This window comes from Hoplias malabaricus, chromosome 17, assembly GCF_029633855.1.
Source record: "Hoplias malabaricus isolate fHopMal1 chromosome 17, fHopMal1.hap1, whole genome shotgun sequence".
NCBI lineage: Eukaryota > Metazoa > Chordata > Actinopteri > Characiformes > Erythrinidae > Hoplias > Hoplias malabaricus.
The window spans coordinates 20,497,031-20,518,850 of NC_089816.1; the positions used below are offsets into that span (position 1 = coordinate 20,497,031).

The 21,820-nt window shown below is 44.7% G+C and overlaps 1 protein-coding gene across 1 annotated transcript in view; it reads right to left on the minus strand.

Moving 5' to 3' along the window:
- Positions 1-21,820, minus strand: part of aff2 (AF4/FMR2 family, member 2) — a 207,161-nt gene that overhangs the window by 128,123 nt on the left and 57,218 nt on the right. Inside the window, exon 3 of the mRNA XM_066649004.1 lies at positions 16,200-16,985. Coding sequence (XP_066505101.1) covers positions 16,200-16,985 — 786 coding nt within the window. The remainder of the gene's footprint in view (positions 1-16,199; positions 16,986-21,820) is intronic.

Below are 21,820 nucleotides of genomic sequence, written 5' to 3' on the forward strand. Positions count from 1 at the left end.
TCTCGGTGGGAAGAGACAAAAGTGAGACCAGTTTGTGGAGATAAACAGGGATGCGTCTCTGTCCCGGTCAGACGCATATTATTTATTCATTGATTTCAGAACTGCTTTTAACAGCCGCCACACGCTGGAAAAAAATACTCGGAATTCCAGTTTGCCACTTCTATATTAAATTTGCATATCTGGTCACGCTCCACTTGACACACTCGTGAAATTGCACAGCGGGTATTTCATTACAAGGCACCACAGATACTCACCAACGGCACAGAGCATCCAAAAATAAATGAGAAAGACTAAAGACCCAGCAGCGGGCTGCAGTGTGTATTGTTTTGGAACGCCCAGAGCAATCTCTTTTATTATTATTTTTGAAGAATTTAGATTTTTTTTTGAGACAGACATGGAGAGACTCGACTGGACGAGCTGCGGAGGAAGTGGCTCTGCTTTTGACTGGGAGTTCAAGGCTCAAACAGCTTAATATAATGTTCAGAGAGAGATGGAAAGGGTTCAGTGTGTTTCTGAAAGCTGAGTGACGTTTAAATCGGAGCAACAGCGCTGTTCTGATGTCCGCACTCTCGAGTGGTCAGCAGAGCCTGGATGATAAGCGGCCTGTTACCGAGCAGGGACCAGGAACATGCACAATGTCCCAATCAGGCTCCTGACTCCCGGTGGCTGCTCTGAGGACGGCGTGTGCTGGGAAATGTAAGCCCAGGAGGAAGACCATCCATCAGCAGGGTTTTGTCGCGGTTGTTGTCCTGAGACAGAGACGGATGGAGCTGAGATAATGTGACGATGACCTCAGGAAAAGGTCGTAGAAAAAGCCACCGCAGAGTTTTGTGTTTTCATTGCGTTCTTCTGCAATTACACCAGGTCAAATCTGAAATCTAACGGTAGACATGTCATCATATGACATCTGAGTCTGAACATGTGACTCTGTCAACACGAATGCTCTGAGAAAGGGAAATAGACACAAAAGAAGAACAAATTAAGCCAAAGAGGCTGCTGATGTTTCTCTGAAGAATGGACTGAGACCCCTGCATCACGGCAAACCAACTTCTGAGACTGAACTGAACTGAAAGAATGGCTGCAGATTTCGTCAAAACATTAAAGCAAATGCAAAGCAAACACAAAAAATACTGAATTATTGATATAATTTTGGGCGGGGCAGTGGAGCAGCTGGTAGTGTCTCAGTCACACAGCTCCAGGGTCCTGGAGGTTGTGGGTTCGAGTCCCTGTCTGACTGTCTGTGAGGAGTGTGGTGTGTTCTCCCTGTGTCTGAGTAGGTTTCCTCCGGGTGACTGTCTGTGAGGAGTCTGGTGTGTTCTCCCTGTGTCTGCGTGGGTTTGCTCCGGGTGACTGTTTGTTGAGGAGCGTGGTGTTCTCCCTGTGTCCGCGTGGGTTTCCTCCGGGTGACTGTCTGTGAGGAGTGTGGTGTGTTCTCCCTGTGTCCGCGTGGGTTTCCTCCGGGTGACTGTCTGTGAGGAGTGTGGTGTGTTCTCCCTGTGTCCGCGTGGGTTTCCTCCGGGTGACTGTCTGTGAGGAGTGTGGTGTGTTCTCCCTGTGTCCGCGTGGGTTTCCTCCGGGTGACTGTCTGTGAGGAGTGTGGTGTGTTCTCCCTGTCTCCGCGTGGGTTTCCTCCGGGTGACTGTCTGTGAGGAGTGTGGTGTGTTCTCCCTGTGTCCGTGTGGGTTTGCTCCGGTTGACTGTCTGTGAGGAGTGTGGTGTGTTCTCCCTGTGTCTGCGTGGGTTTCCTCCTGGTGCTCCGGTTTCCTCCCACACTCCAAAAACACACGTTGGTAGGTGGATTGGAGACTCAAAAGCGTGTGAGTGAGTGTGTGAGTGTGTGTCGCTCTGTGAAGGACTGGCGCCCCCTCCAGTGATCCTGGGTAGGCTCTGGACCCACCTCCACCCTGAACTGGATAAGCGCTTACAGACAATGAATGAATGAATGAATAACATTACTTTTTAGCTGTTGAGACTTCTATGTTGTTTCTGTTCAAAATGATGCTGAAAAACATATAACGTGCTGATTGAACTGATTATGTAGTCAGCTGAGTGTGGTCTTTGACTGTTGCACACTGCTGGGAAGAGAGGGAAGGCCATCTATCATTTAAAATTAAAAGATTACCGATGAGCATTATTTCCAGGCGCTGAAATTATTGCCCATTAAGAGAGTGTTTATCTCACAAGGCTCACATCTGCAGAGAGGGGCTCAGACAGGCGGAGAAATAATGAGCGTCCGCAGAAACTCGGCTGAATACATTACACACCCCAACAGCGCCAGCCACAGACAGAGCGGCAGCGTCTGGGAGTCAGAGGGAAGTGAACTCAGCGTTGGTGATTCAGATACGTGATAACATCCCGGGGAACGCGGCTCATCGACCCACGCGCCCCCGTCCACTCACGTCGGCAGGTATTTTAAATATAGTAAATGACTAATTGCGACGTGTGCTCCTGCAGCTCTAATGAACTGGATTTTTTTTTCTTCGTCTTCTGCTTCTTTTTCATCGTGGTTTGACAAGCAGCCCGAGAAAATGACTTTTGATGGGTATTATGCAAATGATACCAGCTGTTACTTCTAATGGGGAAGCCTCCTAATATCTCTCCTTCTCGCTCTCTCTCTGTCTTACTCTCTTGCTCTCTCCATTCTCCTTTCTCTCTCGCTCTATTATTCTCTCTCTCCATTTTCCTCTTCTTTTTCTGTTTTCCTCTCTTCATTGTTCCCTTTCTCTCTCCCCCCTCTCTATTTTTTTCTATCTCTCTCCCCTCCTCTCGTTTGCAGGGTGAACACATTTCTGTGAAGTGTGGTGGTGGTAGTGCCGGTCTGATTAGCGTCTGGTAGCGTTTCTCCGCTGTGGGCCTGGTGTAGACATTGGGCTGAGTCTGAACTGAGCTCATTAACTCTCATTCACACACAGGCTCGCTCTCTCTCTCTCTCTCTCTCTCTCTCTCTCTCTCTCTCTCAGGCCTGAACGCTTGCTCTTTATGCGAGACGCTAGCGCTGGGCCGACCAGTTCCTCAAGGTCAAAGCGAGACGGCGCATACAAATATCTGCACGTCTAATATTTAGCTTTTTTCCCCTGAATCTTTTGTGAGGAGCCTTTTTTATTTTCTGCACTGAATAAATACACTCTTCTACACATTTGCCAGCTTCAGAAAATGGCAACAAACTCAAACTGATCTTCTTCAACCCCTTAACCCTTTACAGCTGTGGAGACTGAGCTTGAGCCGTTAATAACGGGATTTCTCTAAAAGCTGAAGTCACAACATTTCATTTGACTACTTCAGAGTAGAAACAATGTGAGAGTAAAGGTAAGACTCAGGAAAGAGTGACCTGTGAGGGCATGGAGGTGCACAACCTGGTTGAGATGTAACACACACCAAACCAAATCCTCACTTGGTGCATCCAGCAACAAGCACCTTTTACACAGTGATAGGAAACTCAGCAGCACATAAAAGCGTAGGGTTCCTCTTGTTCTGTACAGACAGGTTTTAGTTTACATTGCTGACTGTTGATTTTTGATGTCGATAAATGACTAAGAACTTGTACATTCTCTTTTAGTTACAGCCATGAACACAGCATGAATAAAAATGTATAATCTGCACTTTCCACAAATTTCTCCATTTATTTTTAAGTCAGAAATAATTCTTACTGATTTAAAGCAGTTTAGCTCTAAAGGCCTTTTCACACCAAGTCCAACACAACTCTAAAATCCCAGGAAGACACTGGAAGAGGAAGAATAAATGTTGTTATTGAGTTGGAACAATGATGAATTTATCATTTTACTGTAAACACTGCAACTAAACACCACACTGAATCCCCCCAGCCTCCAGGACAATACGGGAGTTCAGCAGTGTTTCTGAAGCTCACTGGGGGGAGTTTGAGGTTCTGCTTCTGTGTGTTGCTCCTCTCATTAAAAGGGATTATCTTTTCTTTAACCTCCACATTTTTAAAGCCAGTGTGTTGGTTATGTTTTAAGCTTTGTGTTCTGCTACGAACAAGACGAGCTGTTCCACCGCCGTCTTCCTGCTCATTTGTTTGGTCTGTAACCATGACAACAGCGCTCTGATTGGTCATCTGATTCTGACTCTTCCGTAAAATGCAGAACATAGAAAAGGTTCTTATTCGTCACAGTTCGTCAGTCTCAGACTGTTTAAAGGCCTTAACTCTAATCAAACACAACTTATCCAGGTAACTGAGGCCTTCAGAGCGTGGTGTGTTGGACCTGAAATCTCCAGGGAGGTAGATCCCCAGGACCGGGAATGAACAGCCCTGATTTACACCATGGCACTGTAATCAGGCGACATTACTGCAAGACCTCTCAGAGCTGAGAAAGTAAACTGTGTCCACAGCTCAACAAGAAAGATGAGAGGGAATGGAAGAGAACAGTTTTTACTGGTAAATGTTCTCAGAAGAAAGCTTTGGAGGAATAAGGGGTTCTGTTAATTGTGTGAAAATCATATAGCTTTGTTAATGACAGAATAAAGCTTTGGTAATAAGGTGCATTCACAGTAATCTGGAGCGATTATTATAAATCACAACAGCCTTGTGCCGAGCGAGTGCGGTTTAATACGTAAAGATTGGAAAAATCCATTCGTAGATTTGTGGCATTATCTCTCCTCCCCCTCCCCCTTCCATCTCTTCTTCTTTTCCTCGGCTGTGTGCTGGTGTTTTACGGCACATCTCTCCTTCCTCTTTCTCTTTCCGATCTGTGAAACCTCTCATTAGTGACGCGGACATGTTTCTGTGAAGCGTGGTGGTGGTTGTGCTGTTGAGTGCAGTTTAAAATGTAAAGTCTGGAAAAATCTTTTCTTAGATTGCGACATTATCGCTCCTTCTCCGTTATCTTCCCTCTCTTCTCCTCCTCCATCTCCTCTGCTGTGTGCTGGTATTTTGGAGCACGTCCTTTTATGTTTATTAGCCACATTACTGACTGTATCAGTGCGTTTGCAGAAAGGAAGCTCCGTAATGAGCCCAAATTAATTCTGCAGAGATATTAAACAAAGGCTGATGAGAACAGCCCATCAAGCATGACTGTGTGGAAAAATGTGTGTTTGTGTGTGTGTGTCCGTGTGTGTGTGTGTGTGTTTGTGTGTGTGTGTGTGTGTTTGTGTGAGTGAGAGAGGGAGAGGGAGAGGGGGACAAAGAAAGACAGCAAAGATAGATAGTGAGAAAGAGTAGTGAGGGAGATTTAGTGAAAGAGAGAAACAGTGAGACAACAGTGAAAGAGATAGAGAACACAGAAGAGAGAAAATAGTGAGTGAGAGTGAGAGAGAGAGAGAGAGAGAGTTAGAAAGAATGATAAAAAGAGAAGAGGCTTAAAGGGAAAGGGAAGGTGTGAGAGGGAGAGAGAGATAGAGAGAGAGAGGTTGAAGAAAGACAACAAAGATAGAGTAGTGATGGAGATTTAGTGAAATAGAGAAACAGTGAGACAGCAGTGAAAGAGAGAGAACACAGAAGAGAGAAAATAGTGAAAGAGAGAGAGAGAGAGAGAGAGAGAAGTATAAAGAGCAAGAGACTGAGATAGTGAGAGAGAGATAGTAGCAAGAAGGGTAGAGAGAGAGAGAGAGAGAGAGAGAGAGAGAGAGACTCAAGTGAATTGTGAAACTGACCTAATTCCAAGTTGCGACTGAGCTCTGTCAATTTCTCCAACTTCACACCAGTACGACCTACAAAGGAGCCCCTGCTTCTAATAATATATAACATGATTTTTAATATGTTGCACTGGTCTGAGTGTTTTTAACAAATCTCTCTCTCTCTCTCTCTCTCTCTCTCTCTCTCTGTGCCTCTCTGTGGGTGAAACATTCATCTCTACTGAAATTAAAACCTTTTTTCCCAAGTTACAGGTAACAGCCTCTCTACTGTCCTGGGAAGGCTTTACAAGAAATGTTGGAACATTGCTATGAGGATTTAATGTAGCTCCATCACTCCAGAGAACACAGTCCCAGTGCTGGGGGCTTTATGTCCTTCTACCCATACTTAACACTGAGCATGGGGACCTTAGGCTTATGTGTAGCTGCTCCAGAGTGTCACTGCCTGTTTTCCTGTAGAAAGTACATGAACTGTACACCTTAAAGAAGAATTCACTAAGTGTCTGTAGAGCAGGACGAAGTCAAGCCAAAAACACAGTGAAACACAGCAAACAGATCCAGACAGAGATCAAACACAAAGTAACTATAAACAAGAGAAACAATTTGACCCTTACACCGCATTTCAAGTGTTAACTTGCCCCTTGGAACTGAGTTACAGGGTGCGGTGTTTAAAATCTTCCCCTACGAGACATTTCATCATCAGAAAACAATAAACATCAGAGCTTCTGGATTTAAACGTAGATAAACATCAGGCATCATACTTCCACAATCATATATCATCACCCACTCTGTGAAATCAGCTACTTATTCTGCAGCTTTTCTGTTCAAAACTTCCAAATACCACCTTAAATGCTGCAATAGCCACAGCCGTTAGCAGGTAATTTATTCAGCATTTAAGGTGGAACTGGAAATTCATTCATTGTCTGTAATCCTTATCCAGTTCAGGGTCACGGTGGGTCCGGACCCTACCCGGAATCACTGGGCACAAGACAGGAACACTCCCTGGAGGGGGCGCCAGTCCTTCACAGGGCGACACATACACTCACATATTCACTCACACGCTCACACCTACGGACACTTTTGAGTCTCCAATCCACCTACCAACGTGTGTTTTTGGAGCGTGGGAGGAAAACAGAGCACCCGGAGGAAACCCACACAGACACAGGGAGAACACACCACGCTCCTCACAGACAGTCACCTGGAGGAAACCCACACAGACACAGGGAGAACACACCACGCTCCTCACAGACAGTCACCCGGAGGAAACCCACACAGACACAGAGAGAACACACTACACTCCTCACAGACAGTCACCCGGAGGAAACCCACACAGACACAGAGAGAACACACCACACTCCTCACAGTCACCCGGAGCGGGTCTCGCACCCACAACCTCCAGGACCCTGGAGCTGTGACAGAGACACTATCTGCTGCTCCACCGTGAGGCCCACAACAATATTTTATTCATTGAAATTTGTTATGAAGCAAAAAGATATAAAGCGGTGAGACTACATTAAACTAAGGTAATAACACTTTTTGTAATATTTTATTAATATGTATTACTTTGTCGCCTGTGCCACCATCTTGTTGCTGATTCACAAAGCGTTAATACAGTAGCTCTCTGTTTGAAGTGTGCCCCTGAAAAATCTCAAGAATCTTTCCCAGTAAGACTCGAGACATCCCCACTCCTAGGGAAATGAAGGAGCAGGGCTAAGGGGTGAAATGGTAGGGCAATACTCAGTGACAATCCTTACTATCTCTACCATTACTATCAGGTGACTTGGAACGGTGAACAGGTCTCCTACAGTGATGAACAAATGAATGAATGAATGAATGAATGAATGAATGAATGAATGAATGAATGAATGAATGAATGTAACCCCGTGCAGACTTTCTCTATTTGAGCCTATTATCAAGTGACACCATCAGCCATGTTTTTCTGCTAATCTGTATTCAGGGGTATGTGGTACTGAGTGGGGAATCTTCAGTAAAGCTCTCGGTTGCTGAAAATGTTCAACATAATGGGGAAAGACCAAAGCTGCTCAAGTGGTATTAATGGAGTATTACACACTCCCTGTTTAAGCCTATTTGGTGAAGAACATGAAACTTAGCCAACTTTATTGATTTGTGTTAACTCTCCCTGTCTTGGGCTGTTGTTTAAAGGGCACATATTATTAAAAATGTCAGTCAGAAAGCATGGGATAAAATGTGAGGTTCTGATTCTGCTCCTCTTCTGACGATAAGTGCTCTGTCCCCTCATCTGAGTCTGTCCAATCACAGTGCTGGACCCGCCTGTATGTGAGAGCACATAGACAAGGTTAAACGCAGAGTACTGAGTAAAAACGGAGAAGATAGAGAACCGAGTGAAAATGGCTAAAAACCAGAGCTTCTGCTCCTCACTGCTGTGCGCTCGGGGTCGGGGTGAACAGCGAGTGGCTCATTATCATTTAAAGGAACAGATGCTGAAAGCGGGCGTTCTGAACAGGGCTGTTTACACAGGGGGAGAACACTGCTGTGGGGCTCGTGGGGTTTGGACCAAAGCAGGTCACAGACGTTTCATTAATAAACAGAACTGTGTTCCACTGTGGAGACGATGGGGGATTATGTCACTGTAAAGCTTGTACATTGCTTTATATTTAGTCTAAAGCTGATTGGTTGATCCTCAAGACAAAGTGAATGTTGTTTCAGTGAGTTTCACTAGGCCTGGATTCACTGGGTCATACTCAGTCTGTGTATTCTTCAGACTCAGAGCAGGTGTGGGCCTCTGTCCAAGACAAAACAAGTGTCCCAGAAACTACGACTTCCTCTCCCCAAATCCAGGCCCTTTGCCTTGTTCTCTAGAGACCCTTCATCCTGAGCCAGATCCCAGAGGAAATGAAAGTAGGAGCTGATACATATCCCACAATGAGAAACCTAAAGTCTCAGACCTCAGAGCAACAAAGTACACTGAGCACCACAGGGTCATTTTCAAAACCTGAAAATCCCTTAGATATTGCATAAATAGTAGTTCATTTAACACATGCTGATATCTCCAAGAGGGCGGACTTTTCCTTTTTAACAAAGAACTGATTGGCTCTTTTTCTTTAAGGACAGTCATTTCCTTATAAACAGACGTCATGTGACCCTATCTGATGAGTCCAAAAGGAGACATGACAAATCTGAGCACAGATTCAGACGTAACTGAGATCTCCACTAAAAGTCTTGAGGAGACACATGAGATCACTGAGGTCTTTATCTCAGGAGACACATTTGAGCAGCAGGAGACTTAGGCTAAAGTCTTCTTTGTCTTTCCATCTGATCACATTGTTTTCTAGGAGAAACTATTGAGACATCAAGTAGATGTCCTTTTTGATTTTTCTTTCCTCTGAGATGTTCATTTCCCAACCAGTGATTTTTCTCCTTTGTTAAAAAGTGACAGGTAAAAGAGTGCAACTCAAATTAAATAAATAAATAAAATCCGAAAGATGCCTGAGCCATTGTGCAACGGCCGCATTAGCAGTGGCTCCCCTCTGCATTAGCAAACACACTTCAGAGATACAGCATTTCAAACGGCTCATTTCTCATTTACGACCCAGAGAAAATAAAACAGTCCCGTCTCCAAAAAACACACATGGACGAGTGTTTACCCAGAGAAATCTCATCAGTATGAATCACTGTAATGCTCTGTGTTTCTGTACAGGCCTATTACCCCCCAAACGTCGTGAGGGCTGGAGAACGCTTTCCACAGGGAAGTGCCATCTCTCTCTGTGAGTCTTGGCACTGGGTCGTAATCAAATGTTCCTGGAAATGGCTTCCTGTCCGGCGACGTGGAGCTGGGCTCAGCGAGAGATAAAGATTTCTCTGCCTCCGACGCCAAAATCTCTTTTAATAACAGGACCGGCTGCCTGCGATGGACTGCAACAGAGCTGCAGTGAGCCACACTGCTGCATTATGTGCTGTATTTGAGCCACACTGCTGTATTATGTGTAGTATTGTGATCACAGCATGTGTTTTCTGAGTGTGGGGTGGATATAGACAGTATTTTCACAATGAATACTGTTGTGAAACCTTGAATAAAAATAACTGTATTCTTATTTCTTGACTACATTATTTAAATATTACATACAATACTGTGCTAGTGTTTTATGAGATTTAAAAAGCTATTTATCTGAGCAGTAAGTGTTTATTTGCTAAACAAACAAACAACAAATAACGCCCAACATTAGAATAAACTTAATTACAAATCAAGGAGAATCTGAACAAAACATTATACATATATATGTGTGTGTGTGTGTGTGTGTGCGTGTGTGTGTGTTTTCGTATTTACTGTGATTATATATAACTTTATACCAGCTAAACGCTCACTGAGAAGTCATTAGTTTAAATATATATCATTATCTTAGGTCCCTAACCTCTGCAGAGTACTGTACAATCTCCCACCAATTGTATTCATAGTTATACATATTATATTTATATTCTTACATCCCCAACATCTCTCAGCTGATTGTGTATATTTGGAGTAAGGGAGAATGTCATCAGCATGATATTTCATCTTTTGCTTGGAGGATAGCTTTAATCTGTACTCGAACATGATCATAAAGTTCTAAATGAAAATAATTCTACGCTGTTTATCAGAAATATCTCTGCAGTATTTAAATAACGCCTATGAACCACAGGCCCTCAGCTTCTAAAAGTCATGACATCATGCATATGTTCAGTTCTATATCAGACAGTAATTTATTTGTGGGTGTCTCAGTCTCGCACATCACAAAGTCGAGCTGTTTGATGTGATAAACGCTCGGATGTGTTTAATTGAGGCACGCTGTTTTCCCGTGTGATGATTTGATTTAAAGCCAAGTCTGCAGCTTGGAGTAGCATTAGCCTCATTAGCCAGGTCGGCTGGGGTTTGGCAGGAAGCGAATCCTCGTCGCCGTGGGTTCCGCTGTGATCCGCGGTCCCTTGGCGGGCGAGCATGGAGAAGATGAGTGAGCCTGAAGAGTTCTGGCGCGCAGCTGAAGCTGGCTGCAGCATTAGATCTGATCAGAAAGAGCAATCAGACCGAGCGATTGATTTCGCAGCGACGTCGCCAATATGAAGTCCTTTATTGCTGGATGCACCATGTTATCTTCCTAACGTCTGTAACAACTCATTGTTGATGTGTTTAATCAGAGTGATCAGACCTAAGTCTGTGGAAATGAGCTAAATACTGTAGTACTCTGTGATATCGTGGCTCCTGAGGAGCTACACAGTGATGTATGAAACAATGAATCCATAAAGCAGCAGCTACGAAGAGGCTGAGCCTTGAAGAGGTCATAAAACTAACATAGAAACAAGGTACAGTGATATAGTGTTACAGACATTGAGTGACTACAGACCCATGGTGGTAACTGTGAATTTAACCCTAAGGAACCGAACGTCTCATTTTGAATCTGCTACTGGAGGAGGTAGAAAAAGCCCATATCCATGTTCAGATTATGACTGTTTAGATTTAGAGATCACTGTTTAATTCCTTGCTTCCTGTCGCTGCATTAAAGGAGACCAAGGCTTTCTTTATTGCTGGATTCATCCCGTTTTTCTGAGATCTGTAGGAGCTCATAAATATATATTTTTTTAAATCTGAAATCTTACTGGAGTTGTGTTTCTTGGTCCTGTTTTTTTTTGTCAGAAAACAAAATAATTTTGGATTGATTTCAGGCTTTGAACATTAAATAAATTCAACAATAGCGCTAATAGGTAAAAATGAAATATCACCCCCTATGCTTCCTGTGGTGTATTACAGTTTATCAGAATGATTCCTGTCACTTTATTATTAGCAGCTGGTAATGATAAAGCCACAGTGTAATCACTGTAAATCTTTAGACCTTTATAAACCACAAGCCACCAAATCTGACCCTGCGTTGCAGGAACCTCCATCACTTCCACTCCCACGTGTTGCAGGAGGAGAAATATCCCTCTCTGCTTTATTGTCTTGTCAAATCACGCTCTGAGGAGCTGGAGATAAAGCTTAGATTAGGCTCATAAACCTCGAGTAATACTGGGTGCAATAACTGTTTTTGGAAAGAATCAATAGTGTTATCTGCCTGTCGATACCTCCTCATACACCCTGACCAAAAAATCGAGAGAGAGAGAGAGAGAGAGAGAGAGAGAGAGAGAGAGAGAGCCCTCCCCCCAGCGCAGTCTCTTCTTCCCAGTGAGCACCAAAAACACTCTGTGCTAATCAATAGAGCAGGCGATAACGCAACACTTCCAGAGCCATTTAGCGCCGCCTTATCACCACAGAGCTCTCAACCTGTCCAAATATTTTGCAGCAGAGCAGTGCCCAGGGACCCCAGGCCACATTTCATTCCCTTCAGTGCTGCCCTAAGCCCGAGGAAAGTATTTGGACTCATGAACATGTAAGGTGTGTTCTGAAATCCCGTGCTAATTTAAGGTGTTATGGATGTCTGTTATTCTGTGAGATAACAGTAGAATATTCCTGGCAATAATTTATAGGTGCAATTAAACCACATCTGTCCCAGTGAACTATGAGCACAGGAAAAGGAGTCAAGCCTTGGAGAAGGTCCAGTCAGAGAGACCCTGAGCGGTTCCTGATCTCAGAGGAGTGAGAACGGCCGACAAAAAGCAGGAATAATAAACAGCAGAACAACAGAGCGTCCCCGAGAGACGCCTCAGCACAGTCCACCGTCTGTAACAAACCTGCGCCGAGAACAGCGGAGGAGAGAAATCAAATCAGTGTCCTTCAAGAGCTTCTCTTCTCTCCTGAGAGTCTCTCTCTTCTCTCCACTTTTGCTCTCTCTCTTTCTCTCTCTCTAACGCTCTACTTTCTCTCTCTCCTTCCTCTCTCTTGTTTTCTCTCACGCACTCTCTCCTTTGTCCTTTGTAACTGTTGTCACACCAATGGAACTGTACAGTACACAAGTCAGAGACCACTTATTGTTTTTACAGTAAAGATGGAGAGAGAGAAAAGGCAGAAAGAGCAAGGACGAGAGAGAGAGTGAGTGAGTGAGTGTGTGTGTGAGAGAGAGAGAGAGAGAGAGAGAGAGAGAGAGAGAGAGAGAGAGAAAAGCCCAGATGTGGCTCACGCCATGGGGGGTCTTCTCCCTCTCCCTCTCCCTCTCCCTCTCCCTCCCTCTGTCCCCCAACAACAACATCATCTATCTCCGTTTCTGTGTGAGCCGGCCGCTCAGTGGAGGCTCTCGGAGAGAAATTAAAATTCCCGTCTCTCCGTGCACGCCATATGCTCCTGGATGGTTTTCTGCAGCAGTCTTGGAGCCGACTCCACGGCGGAACAAAGCGAGGGAACAGCTGGACGCAGTTCCACGGCTCGACAGAGGACAGTCAACCTGTTCAGTCATATGCTGCGTGTGTTTATCTCAGCTCTTTTCTTCATTCACTTTACTCACTGAGAACTACACGCTGGGCTCAAGCCCAGGAACTTTAGGGAGAGGGGAGAGTTCTCCTGCTCTGCAAATAAACAGAGCCAGGGTACTTAACCTTTTCCACAGTGCAGCCCCCATTTTGGGGTGACATACGTTTCACGACCCCAAACTCACTTAATAATCTGGTTATATGGGGAAATGTAAACTTGGGAAACTGTTGAAATCTGCTGTTGTAGCTCTGCAGCAGCAGTGACTGGTCAGAAACTGACCACATCACACTGGTTGTCCTGAGGCTGCAACTGAGGAAAACCCCTGGGGACCAGAAGGACGACCATCGTTCAAAAATAAACCCAGCAAAAGGTCAGTCAGAGTGATTCTGACTGCAGAAACAAGGCAGGAGAGTCTGAGGAAATGATCCACGGTAGATCGGTCCAGAAGAAGAAGAGAAACATTTGCAGCTAATTGGGCACAAGCTCCCAATTTAGGAACAGCCCTCAAACTCCTCCCATTACGTCCAGCGGAGCCAATTAGATATAAGCTCCTGATTTAGGAACCACTCGCTATTGACTCTTCCCATTACGTGTTAATTTTGTGTTAACGGAGTACGGAGAGCTTGCAGCAGCAGGAACCAACAGCACCACCTAAAGTTTACTTCCACTGTAGGCTGTGCATCAGTTTGCATTGGTGTATTTTCTGTATACTTACTTTCATGGCCCATTGGGATGAGACTAAGCCCCAGAGGGGAACTGTGAACCCCAGAATAAGAACCCCTGCTCTAGAGCTGTTACTAATATACACTGGAAAAAAGCTGTTTTAACTTAAACCCACTAACTTTTACTAGGTTTGTAGGTAGGTTTGTCCATTAGGGGGCACTGTTATCGCACAAGCTGCATCTGTGTGCGTCATTTAAACAGAAGAAACCTCAGCGTGGTGTTTATAGTTGAGGGAAATGATGAGTGAAGCTAAAAGAGTTCAACGTGAAAGTATTTCTGGGGCGTCCCTCTTTATGAGCTCAGTGATGTGATAATTACAACACTATTACACAGCCCCAGCTTGTTATCTTTCACCTCCTCCCTCCTGCTGTCCCTGAACCTTTCATCACTCTCTCCCCTCAAACTCTCGGACCGTCCGGAGCTATCAAACGGCTCGCTTTTCTCAGCGGGGCTCTGGCAGATCACATGTTTCTCCTGGCAGCGGCTCAGAGGGACGAAGGGAGCATGGCTCAGCTGTAAAAAGCTTTTGGAGCAGCTCAGGTGTCGCCCTCGAGCCCCAGGTCAGTAGAAGCCCGTTCTCAGAGCCGGAGATAAAGCTCCTGAAGCACTGGGGTTAATGCAGAACATATGCGTGGGAAAAATTCAAGAAAACGTATGAAATTTAAACATTTTAATTGAGGTTCATTAGAAAGATGCAGAATAGACATATAATTCAGGTTTATATTTCCACTGTAGATCTACATATATTATCCAATATTAACACCTGATTTTGTAGCAGAATGCCATCAAATCCTCACAGCAGTGTATCCAATATCTACTTTAAAGTCTTCCCAGAAGACAATAGGCGCAGATCAGAAGAACAGACCCCTGATAAGTGCCCTTTATTTCAGAAGAAAATCACCTGGAAATCCTTTGGCCATTTACTGTAATTCCAAACCACTTTCCTTTCAACACCAAAGGAAGGTGCCATAAACCCACCACATAATAAACATGAGATAAATCCGCGACGTCAGAGTTTCCTCAGAGTTCTCATGAGCCCATGACCTGTTCGAATGCTTTGGAACAATAGAGAGGTGACTGGCGGCTTCTCTGACTCCAAACTGTGAGAGCCTGAGGTTGTTTAGCTGATTATTAATGAACTACTCCATTATGTCAGCCCCTCTCTCTCCGCCAGGGCTCAATGTGAAACAGACGTAGCCAGAGGAAAACCAACAGAGTCAAACCCTTCTGCCAACTCCCTTCCTCCTGTCCAGCTACCAAGCCGTCCTGAAGCAGAACAATCAGGGCAAAGTCGCAGAGCACTTTGGCTCCAGAGGTTTCTGTTTTAGACCACTGGCACTGACCGTGTGAAGTAGGACAGTGCCATTGTGCCATGTAGACAGCTAATGGGTATTAGCCTAATGCTCAGGAAGGGATATAACATTAGTCCAATGCAGATTTATCAGAATATAATGGAAAAACAACTACAATTATTCAAATGTTTATTAGCTGAACACTCAGTAAGACAAAGTAAAGACAAACTTCCTGTGAAAAACTACAACTCTCTCGTTCTGCAGCTCTGCAACTTTCAACACGTTCACGCCAGAGCAGCGCTGTTAACAAGAGCCGATAACGCTAACCCATAATAAACACCAGCACCAATAAATCAAATTTTACTGACATTCTACCTGCCTCTATTTCCTTTTCTGCACAGATAACAATGATGGATTTGAACGTCCAATTAAGCTATACACTAAACATATTCTGTTTTACCGACACTTCTTCATCAGGAACAGGACGTCAAAAAATGACCATGAATCTCTGACCCCGCAGTGATTTGATTCATTCTGATCCTTTGGACAAAATTCATTGCATCAATAAAATAACGCTAGGTAGTATTTTCCCTTAAAATTACAGCTTCAAAATCATTGTGATGCTACACTGAACTATAACAGGAAGTACAGAGCCTCTGTCATTCCTACTCTGGGCCCAGCACTGCAGAAACTGCAGTATGTAACTTTTAGATAGGAAACTACCCCCAGTACCAAGCTGAAAAGGTTAAGTACACTCTACAATTGTAGGGGGAGCCCAGGAGCAAAAATGCCAAATCTTACCTGGTGTTGCTCTCAAGCTCATTATCGGATTCAGAAAATATGCACAATCCTTAGGCAGTGACAAAATAATCATGTGACAAAAATCATTATTGGTTAAAAAAAAACGGCTACAGGGTAACTGCCCCCTGCACTCCAAGTAATATATCCACCACAGTCATATTGTCCACCCCTGAACAGCAGCAGGTAAAAACACTTTAAACGTTCTCTTCTCTCTGAGCAGAATCAGTTTAGGAGACAGTAAATAACATGTAAACATTCAGCTCTACGTATAAACGTTAGAACAACACGACCAGCACATTCAAACCTCAAAATATTCATGAATTTAAATCATCTACATCCAGAGACTTTAAGTCACGTGTACTCATTTTCAGAGTTTATATCTGGAAGTATATGATGTACTTTCATGCAATTCTTTGATATAAAAAATTCAGTAAATTCAGTGGACTCACCTCTCCGGCCTGGGGCAGGGTTAGTTTGGGGAGTTTGCCTTTGCTGGCCGGTGCTGGGCCTTTAGTGTCGAGGAGGCCTGCGAAGGGGGGTGTGCTGAAGCTGTCAGCTACCTCCGGAGGAGGCTTGAGCTCGGGCGACTCGTTGGGCACCTGGTCCTGGCCATCCATGGGCCTGACGTAGGCGGTGGGCTTCTGCTGCACGGCACTGGGGGGCTTGCAGTGCAGCGCCTGGGGGAAGGAGGGCGTGGCCACACCACAGGGCAGCAGCGAAGTGGATGCCACTGGAGAGCCGCAGGTGTGGAGGACGGGGTTGGGGTCCTGGTCGGAGGGGGATTTTACGAGCCCCAGGTCTGTGGGTGCTGGCACTTTCCTCCTGTTGGAATGAGACGAGGTTGAGGCCGTGCTGGGGCTGGAATCGTCCTGATCCGAATGCTTGGACCCTCGGCTGGTCCCTTGACCCCCTTGAGAACCATGAGACCCTCTGGACCATTCCTGTGTTCGGGACTTTTTGGCGTGCAGGACGTTAGGTCCAGTTAAGGTGGTTGAGGAAGGCGGAGGAGGCATGGACGTTGCGTGAGTCGATGGCTGAGAAGTTCCCCGCCCTCGCTGAGCCTCAGAAAAGAATCCGCCCTGATCCGTCTTCTCCACCGGGGTCTGGGGAACGGAGTTCTTGGGAATGCCCACTAAGTGGCTCTGGTTGGAATGGCTGGTAAGGAGCTCCTTCATCTCGTCGTAGTTGCCCAAAGTGTTCTGGACCCGGTTCGCCAGCGCGTCGCCTTTGTTCGTCTGTAACACACGAGGAGGAGGAGGAGAGATATTAAAAAAAAGATATTTTCACATCTATTTATTTACATCTATGCAACCATTTATCACTGGTATATCTGTGTAAACTGGTGTGAATATCAATATACGGGTGGATGGGTCAGTGTGTGTCCACCTCTAGTGACTTTCGTGGTCCATTTTTCTTAGAGCAACACTAGGTTAGATTGGGTATATTTGTTTCTAGGGTCTCCCTACAGTTTTCACTTTTACAGCACGTTCCTGATATCAAGGGATACATAGTGCAGTTTCCAAAGTGCTCAGCCCAGTGTAGCAATGACATAGACTCTATTCTCCTTATTACATCTCAGTGGAGCATCACAACGATCTTAAACTGTAATTATGTAAAGGTAAATATACTACTTGGAGCTGCTTTTAGCGAATAAATTAATGTAGAAAGATACATATTTTTATCATTTTGCAGCCTGTCTTTACGCTGCACAACATTTTTATTACTGACAAGTGACAGATGACAAGTCAGTGGCAAAAACTATTGAGTGAGCAAAAGGTAATTGTAAGTGAGCACCAGACTGTACTCTTTTAATCCAAGTATATTTCAATTAGTCTTGATTCAAGCACAGATACGAGCACACACTGAGCAAACCAGACAAGTATATTTACTATTTACATTGTTCAGTAAATGTTATTAAGCAAATGACAATTAAAATAAAAGATAATCAACTTCTTTTAACCACTAAACGCTATATTTTCTACATCAAGGACTCGCTCGTGTTCATAAAAACTCTCAGCAACATGCTGAACATCTACAGCCCACCAGCTCTGCTCACTGGCACTGAGTAGGAGCGAGAGAGAGAGAGAGAGAGAGAGAGAGTGGGCGGATGACAAGAGGAAAGTGTTCATAAACACTTGCAGGGTTCAGGTTGTGAGAGCAGGTAATGAATGATCAGCTCGAGAGGGAAAATTCTAGATGATTGAGAAAATAACACACCACTTTTATCGACTCAAATTACACCCTAATTCAATTAATGCTGAAGGAATCCTGATTGTGAAGTTCACACTGCTGTATAAATGCAGTCTACGTTATTAGCGCACTGCAGGGGTCTGAGAGTGCAGCATAGGAACAGAACACACAGAAAAATAAAACACAGACACTTAAAGACATTTCCCTGGATCAGGATTCATCACAGGATTTAGATTTTCATTCACACACTGCGCTGCACTGATTTCAGTTCAAATGGAGTAATTACACTCTCTTCACTATAAATCACCCACAAGAACTCAGTATTCTTATTCATTAATAATACATTCATCTACTTCTCACACACTCACAGCCTCTCACACACTCACCCACTCTCTCAAACACTCACCCAGTCACTCGCACACTCACAGAGTAACTAAGACATTCACCCCATCACTCAAACACTCACCCAGTCACTCACACATTCACCCAATCACTCACACACTCACACAGTCACTCACAGAGTCACTAAGACATTCACCCCATCACTCAAACACTCACCCAGTCACTCACACATTCACCCAATCACTCACCCATTTATTCACATACTCACCCAGTCACTCAAACACTCACCCAGTCACTCACACACTCACCCAGTCACTCACACACTCACCCATTCACTCAAACACTCACCCAGTCACTCACACACTCACCCAGTCACTCACACACTCACCCATTTACTCACACACTCACCCATTTACTCACACACTCACCCAGTCACTCACACACTCACCCATTTACTCACACTCACCCAGTCACTCACACACTCACCCAGTCACTCACACACTCACCCAGTCACTCACACACTCACCCAGTCTCTCACACACTCACCCAGTCACTCACACACTCACCCAGTCACTCACACACTCACCCCGGTTTACTCACACACTCACCCAGTCACTCACACACTCACCCAGTCACTCACACACTCACCCATTTACTCACACTCACCCAGTCACTCACACACTCACCCAGTCACTCACACACTCACCCAGTCATTCACACACTCACCCAGTCTCACACACATTCACCCAGTCATTCACACACTCACCCAGTCTCACACACATTCACCCAGTCACTCACACACTCACATTAACGGAAGGATCTAAATATTAAACCTTTAAGTGGAAGAAAGCTGTGAAATGCTGCACATTAATCTTATAGAAAGTCCTCCAGGAACCACACGGACACATTTACATTTCCTCTGAAATTTCCAGCTGCTTTTCTTCTGCTGGTCTCCGCGAGTCCCTTGTTATAATAATTGTTTTCTCTTGATTAGTTTATACCTCACTCTCTGAAGAGAGCCATGCAAATGCACCCCCCACTGACTTTCTCCATAAAAAGTAACACTGTGTTTAATGCTCAAGAACCCTTTCCTCGACTGTGTTCCTTTTTCTGCTGCATTTATGTCTCCGCTTTTATTCGAGCGATGCCAAGTACCTGAGCAGTGACAACAACAACTAACAGTCCCATTCAGCACAGCGCTCATAACATCAATTAAAGAGCTTTTTTTGGAGAGTGAACGCACTCCAAGAACAAACGAGCAGCTGGCACGTGTGTGTGTGTGTGTGTGTGTGTGTTGCCCTCAGCTCACGATACAATTAAAGGGTCCAAGCCACCAAAAGTATAGAGATAAATCTATTAGCTTTTGCCATTCATTCCCCATGTAATTGCCACATTAATAACGCCGCCCGCTGCTGACTCCGAAATGCAAATGTGGTCGACACACATAGCGAGTCGATAAACAAATAAACGGTAAATGATCCAGGCGCAGGAGCAAGTTCTCAGGGCCATTTACTGCTAGGCCATTATCAGCTGGACAGTTAACATCTGAAACCCAGAGGACTAGATCTTCTCAGATTAAACCCAAGACTAACCTCTGAACCAGCAAAGCCACAGATGAACACAGGTCGTAAAGCCATAACGACCACGAAGCTCTCATTCTGAGATCCATCACAATTACAGCTGCCACAAACACAGAATTATACAAACCTGGGGAAAACCGCGGTCAGATAAACCACACTTAAAGGGGACAAATTACAAAAAAAAAAAATGCTTGTTCATATTAATGTGGGGATCTGGAGCCCACCAACCCATATACTGTGAAACAATGCCATATAGTCAGTCAGAAAATATGGAATAAATGAGCCGTTCTGATTTGGCTCTGTTTCTGATGTCAAGTGCAGACTTTAAAATTGCCCCGCCCCCTCGTCTGAGTCTGTCCAATCACAGCGCTGGACAGATGTTGTATATGTGAGACAAGGTTAAGAACACTGAGTAAACAGAGAAAACGACAATGGAGAAGAAGGAGAACCAAGTGAAAACGGCTAAACACCAAAGCTTCTGCTCCTTGCTCCTCACTGCTGTGCACTCAGGGTCGGGGTGAACAGCGAGCGGCTCATTATCATTTAATGGAACAGGTGCTGAAAGCGGGCGTTCTGAACAGGGCTGTTTACACAGGGGGAGAACACTGCTGTGGGTCACAGACATTTCATTAAGAAACAGAACTGTGTTCTACTGTGGAGAAGGGACAGAGGCAGAGTTATTTTTATATTTATATAATGTTTTTATCTGCGTCTCCTGTCTCGTCGTCCAGGGCTGCTTCTCCTGATAAATCTGAGGCTGAATCACTGTTCATCTCCTGAGCTCAGTAAGTAACTTCTGAGCACAGTCTGAGGTCTTTATCAGTGCCAGCACAGTCTCAGACCTGATGAAAACAAGAGCCCTCCCTGAAGACAGTATGTGTGTGTTATCCTGCTCAATTCACACTGATGTAATATGAGTCTCAGAGTTTGGACCAGTACCGGATCACAGTGGCTCTGCTCCAGATAAGCTACGAGGGAAGTAGGAGGTCTCGGGTAGTGTGAGTGTGTGTTGGGGTGAATTTCCCAGACTCTGGAGGTAGAGAGAGGTTAGAGTAAGCCCATCTGGAGAGAGAGGGAGAGAGAGAGAGAAAGCACACAAAAGCTTCTTGTGTGAACTCTGGGGCAGGAGAGAAGCTGGAGTTGAGCCAAAGCCACGTTTCTGCTGCTCAACTCCAGCTTGGACGAGGTGAGTGCAGCAGAGACGCTTCAGCTTCCAGTTTTACAGCCGTACACAACTGTTCAAATGTTTTGTTGAGTTTCTACGTGAAAATAAGTGAACATATCCTCTGTAGGGAACGCTGTTCTTGCACATCACTGAGAGAATACAGTACACAGAGTGCATTCATAGCATGGCAGGCTAGCTCACTCTGAGGGCTCAGTGAAGCCCATTTCTTAATTTTACTCTTACCCCTGAGTGTTACTTTGCTCCTTGGAACTGATTTACAGGGTGTTGTGGTTGAAACCTTTGTGTATGAAATGGAGCAACTGTTCAAGAGCCTGATACATGATCAGAACACAAAAAAGCCGCGTTTTAGCTGTGATCAACAGCAATATCAGAACTTCTGGGCTTTAATGTAGATAAATTTAGGACGCCATGTCTTTAAAAGCGTTCCACAATCCTATATTATCCCCCACTGCTCACTCTCTGTGACATGAAGCTGAATACAGCTGCTTATTCAACGGCTTTTTGTTTGAAACTTCCAGTTCCACCTTAAATTTTGCAGTAGCTACAGGCACTATTTCGCCATTTAAGATGGAACTGAAAATTCTGAGATATGCTAAATATTAGTGATCTTCTTAAGAGATAAACATGTAATTTAGAAGAAAACTAACAACCGCATGCGCCGTGCGGAGGCTTCACTCGCCATGTCGTTCACACTGAAGCCGACCAAACTCCGCGTCTTAAAACCTACGTGAAAAGCTTTACACTGGTCAGTACAAAAGAGGTGTGTCACACA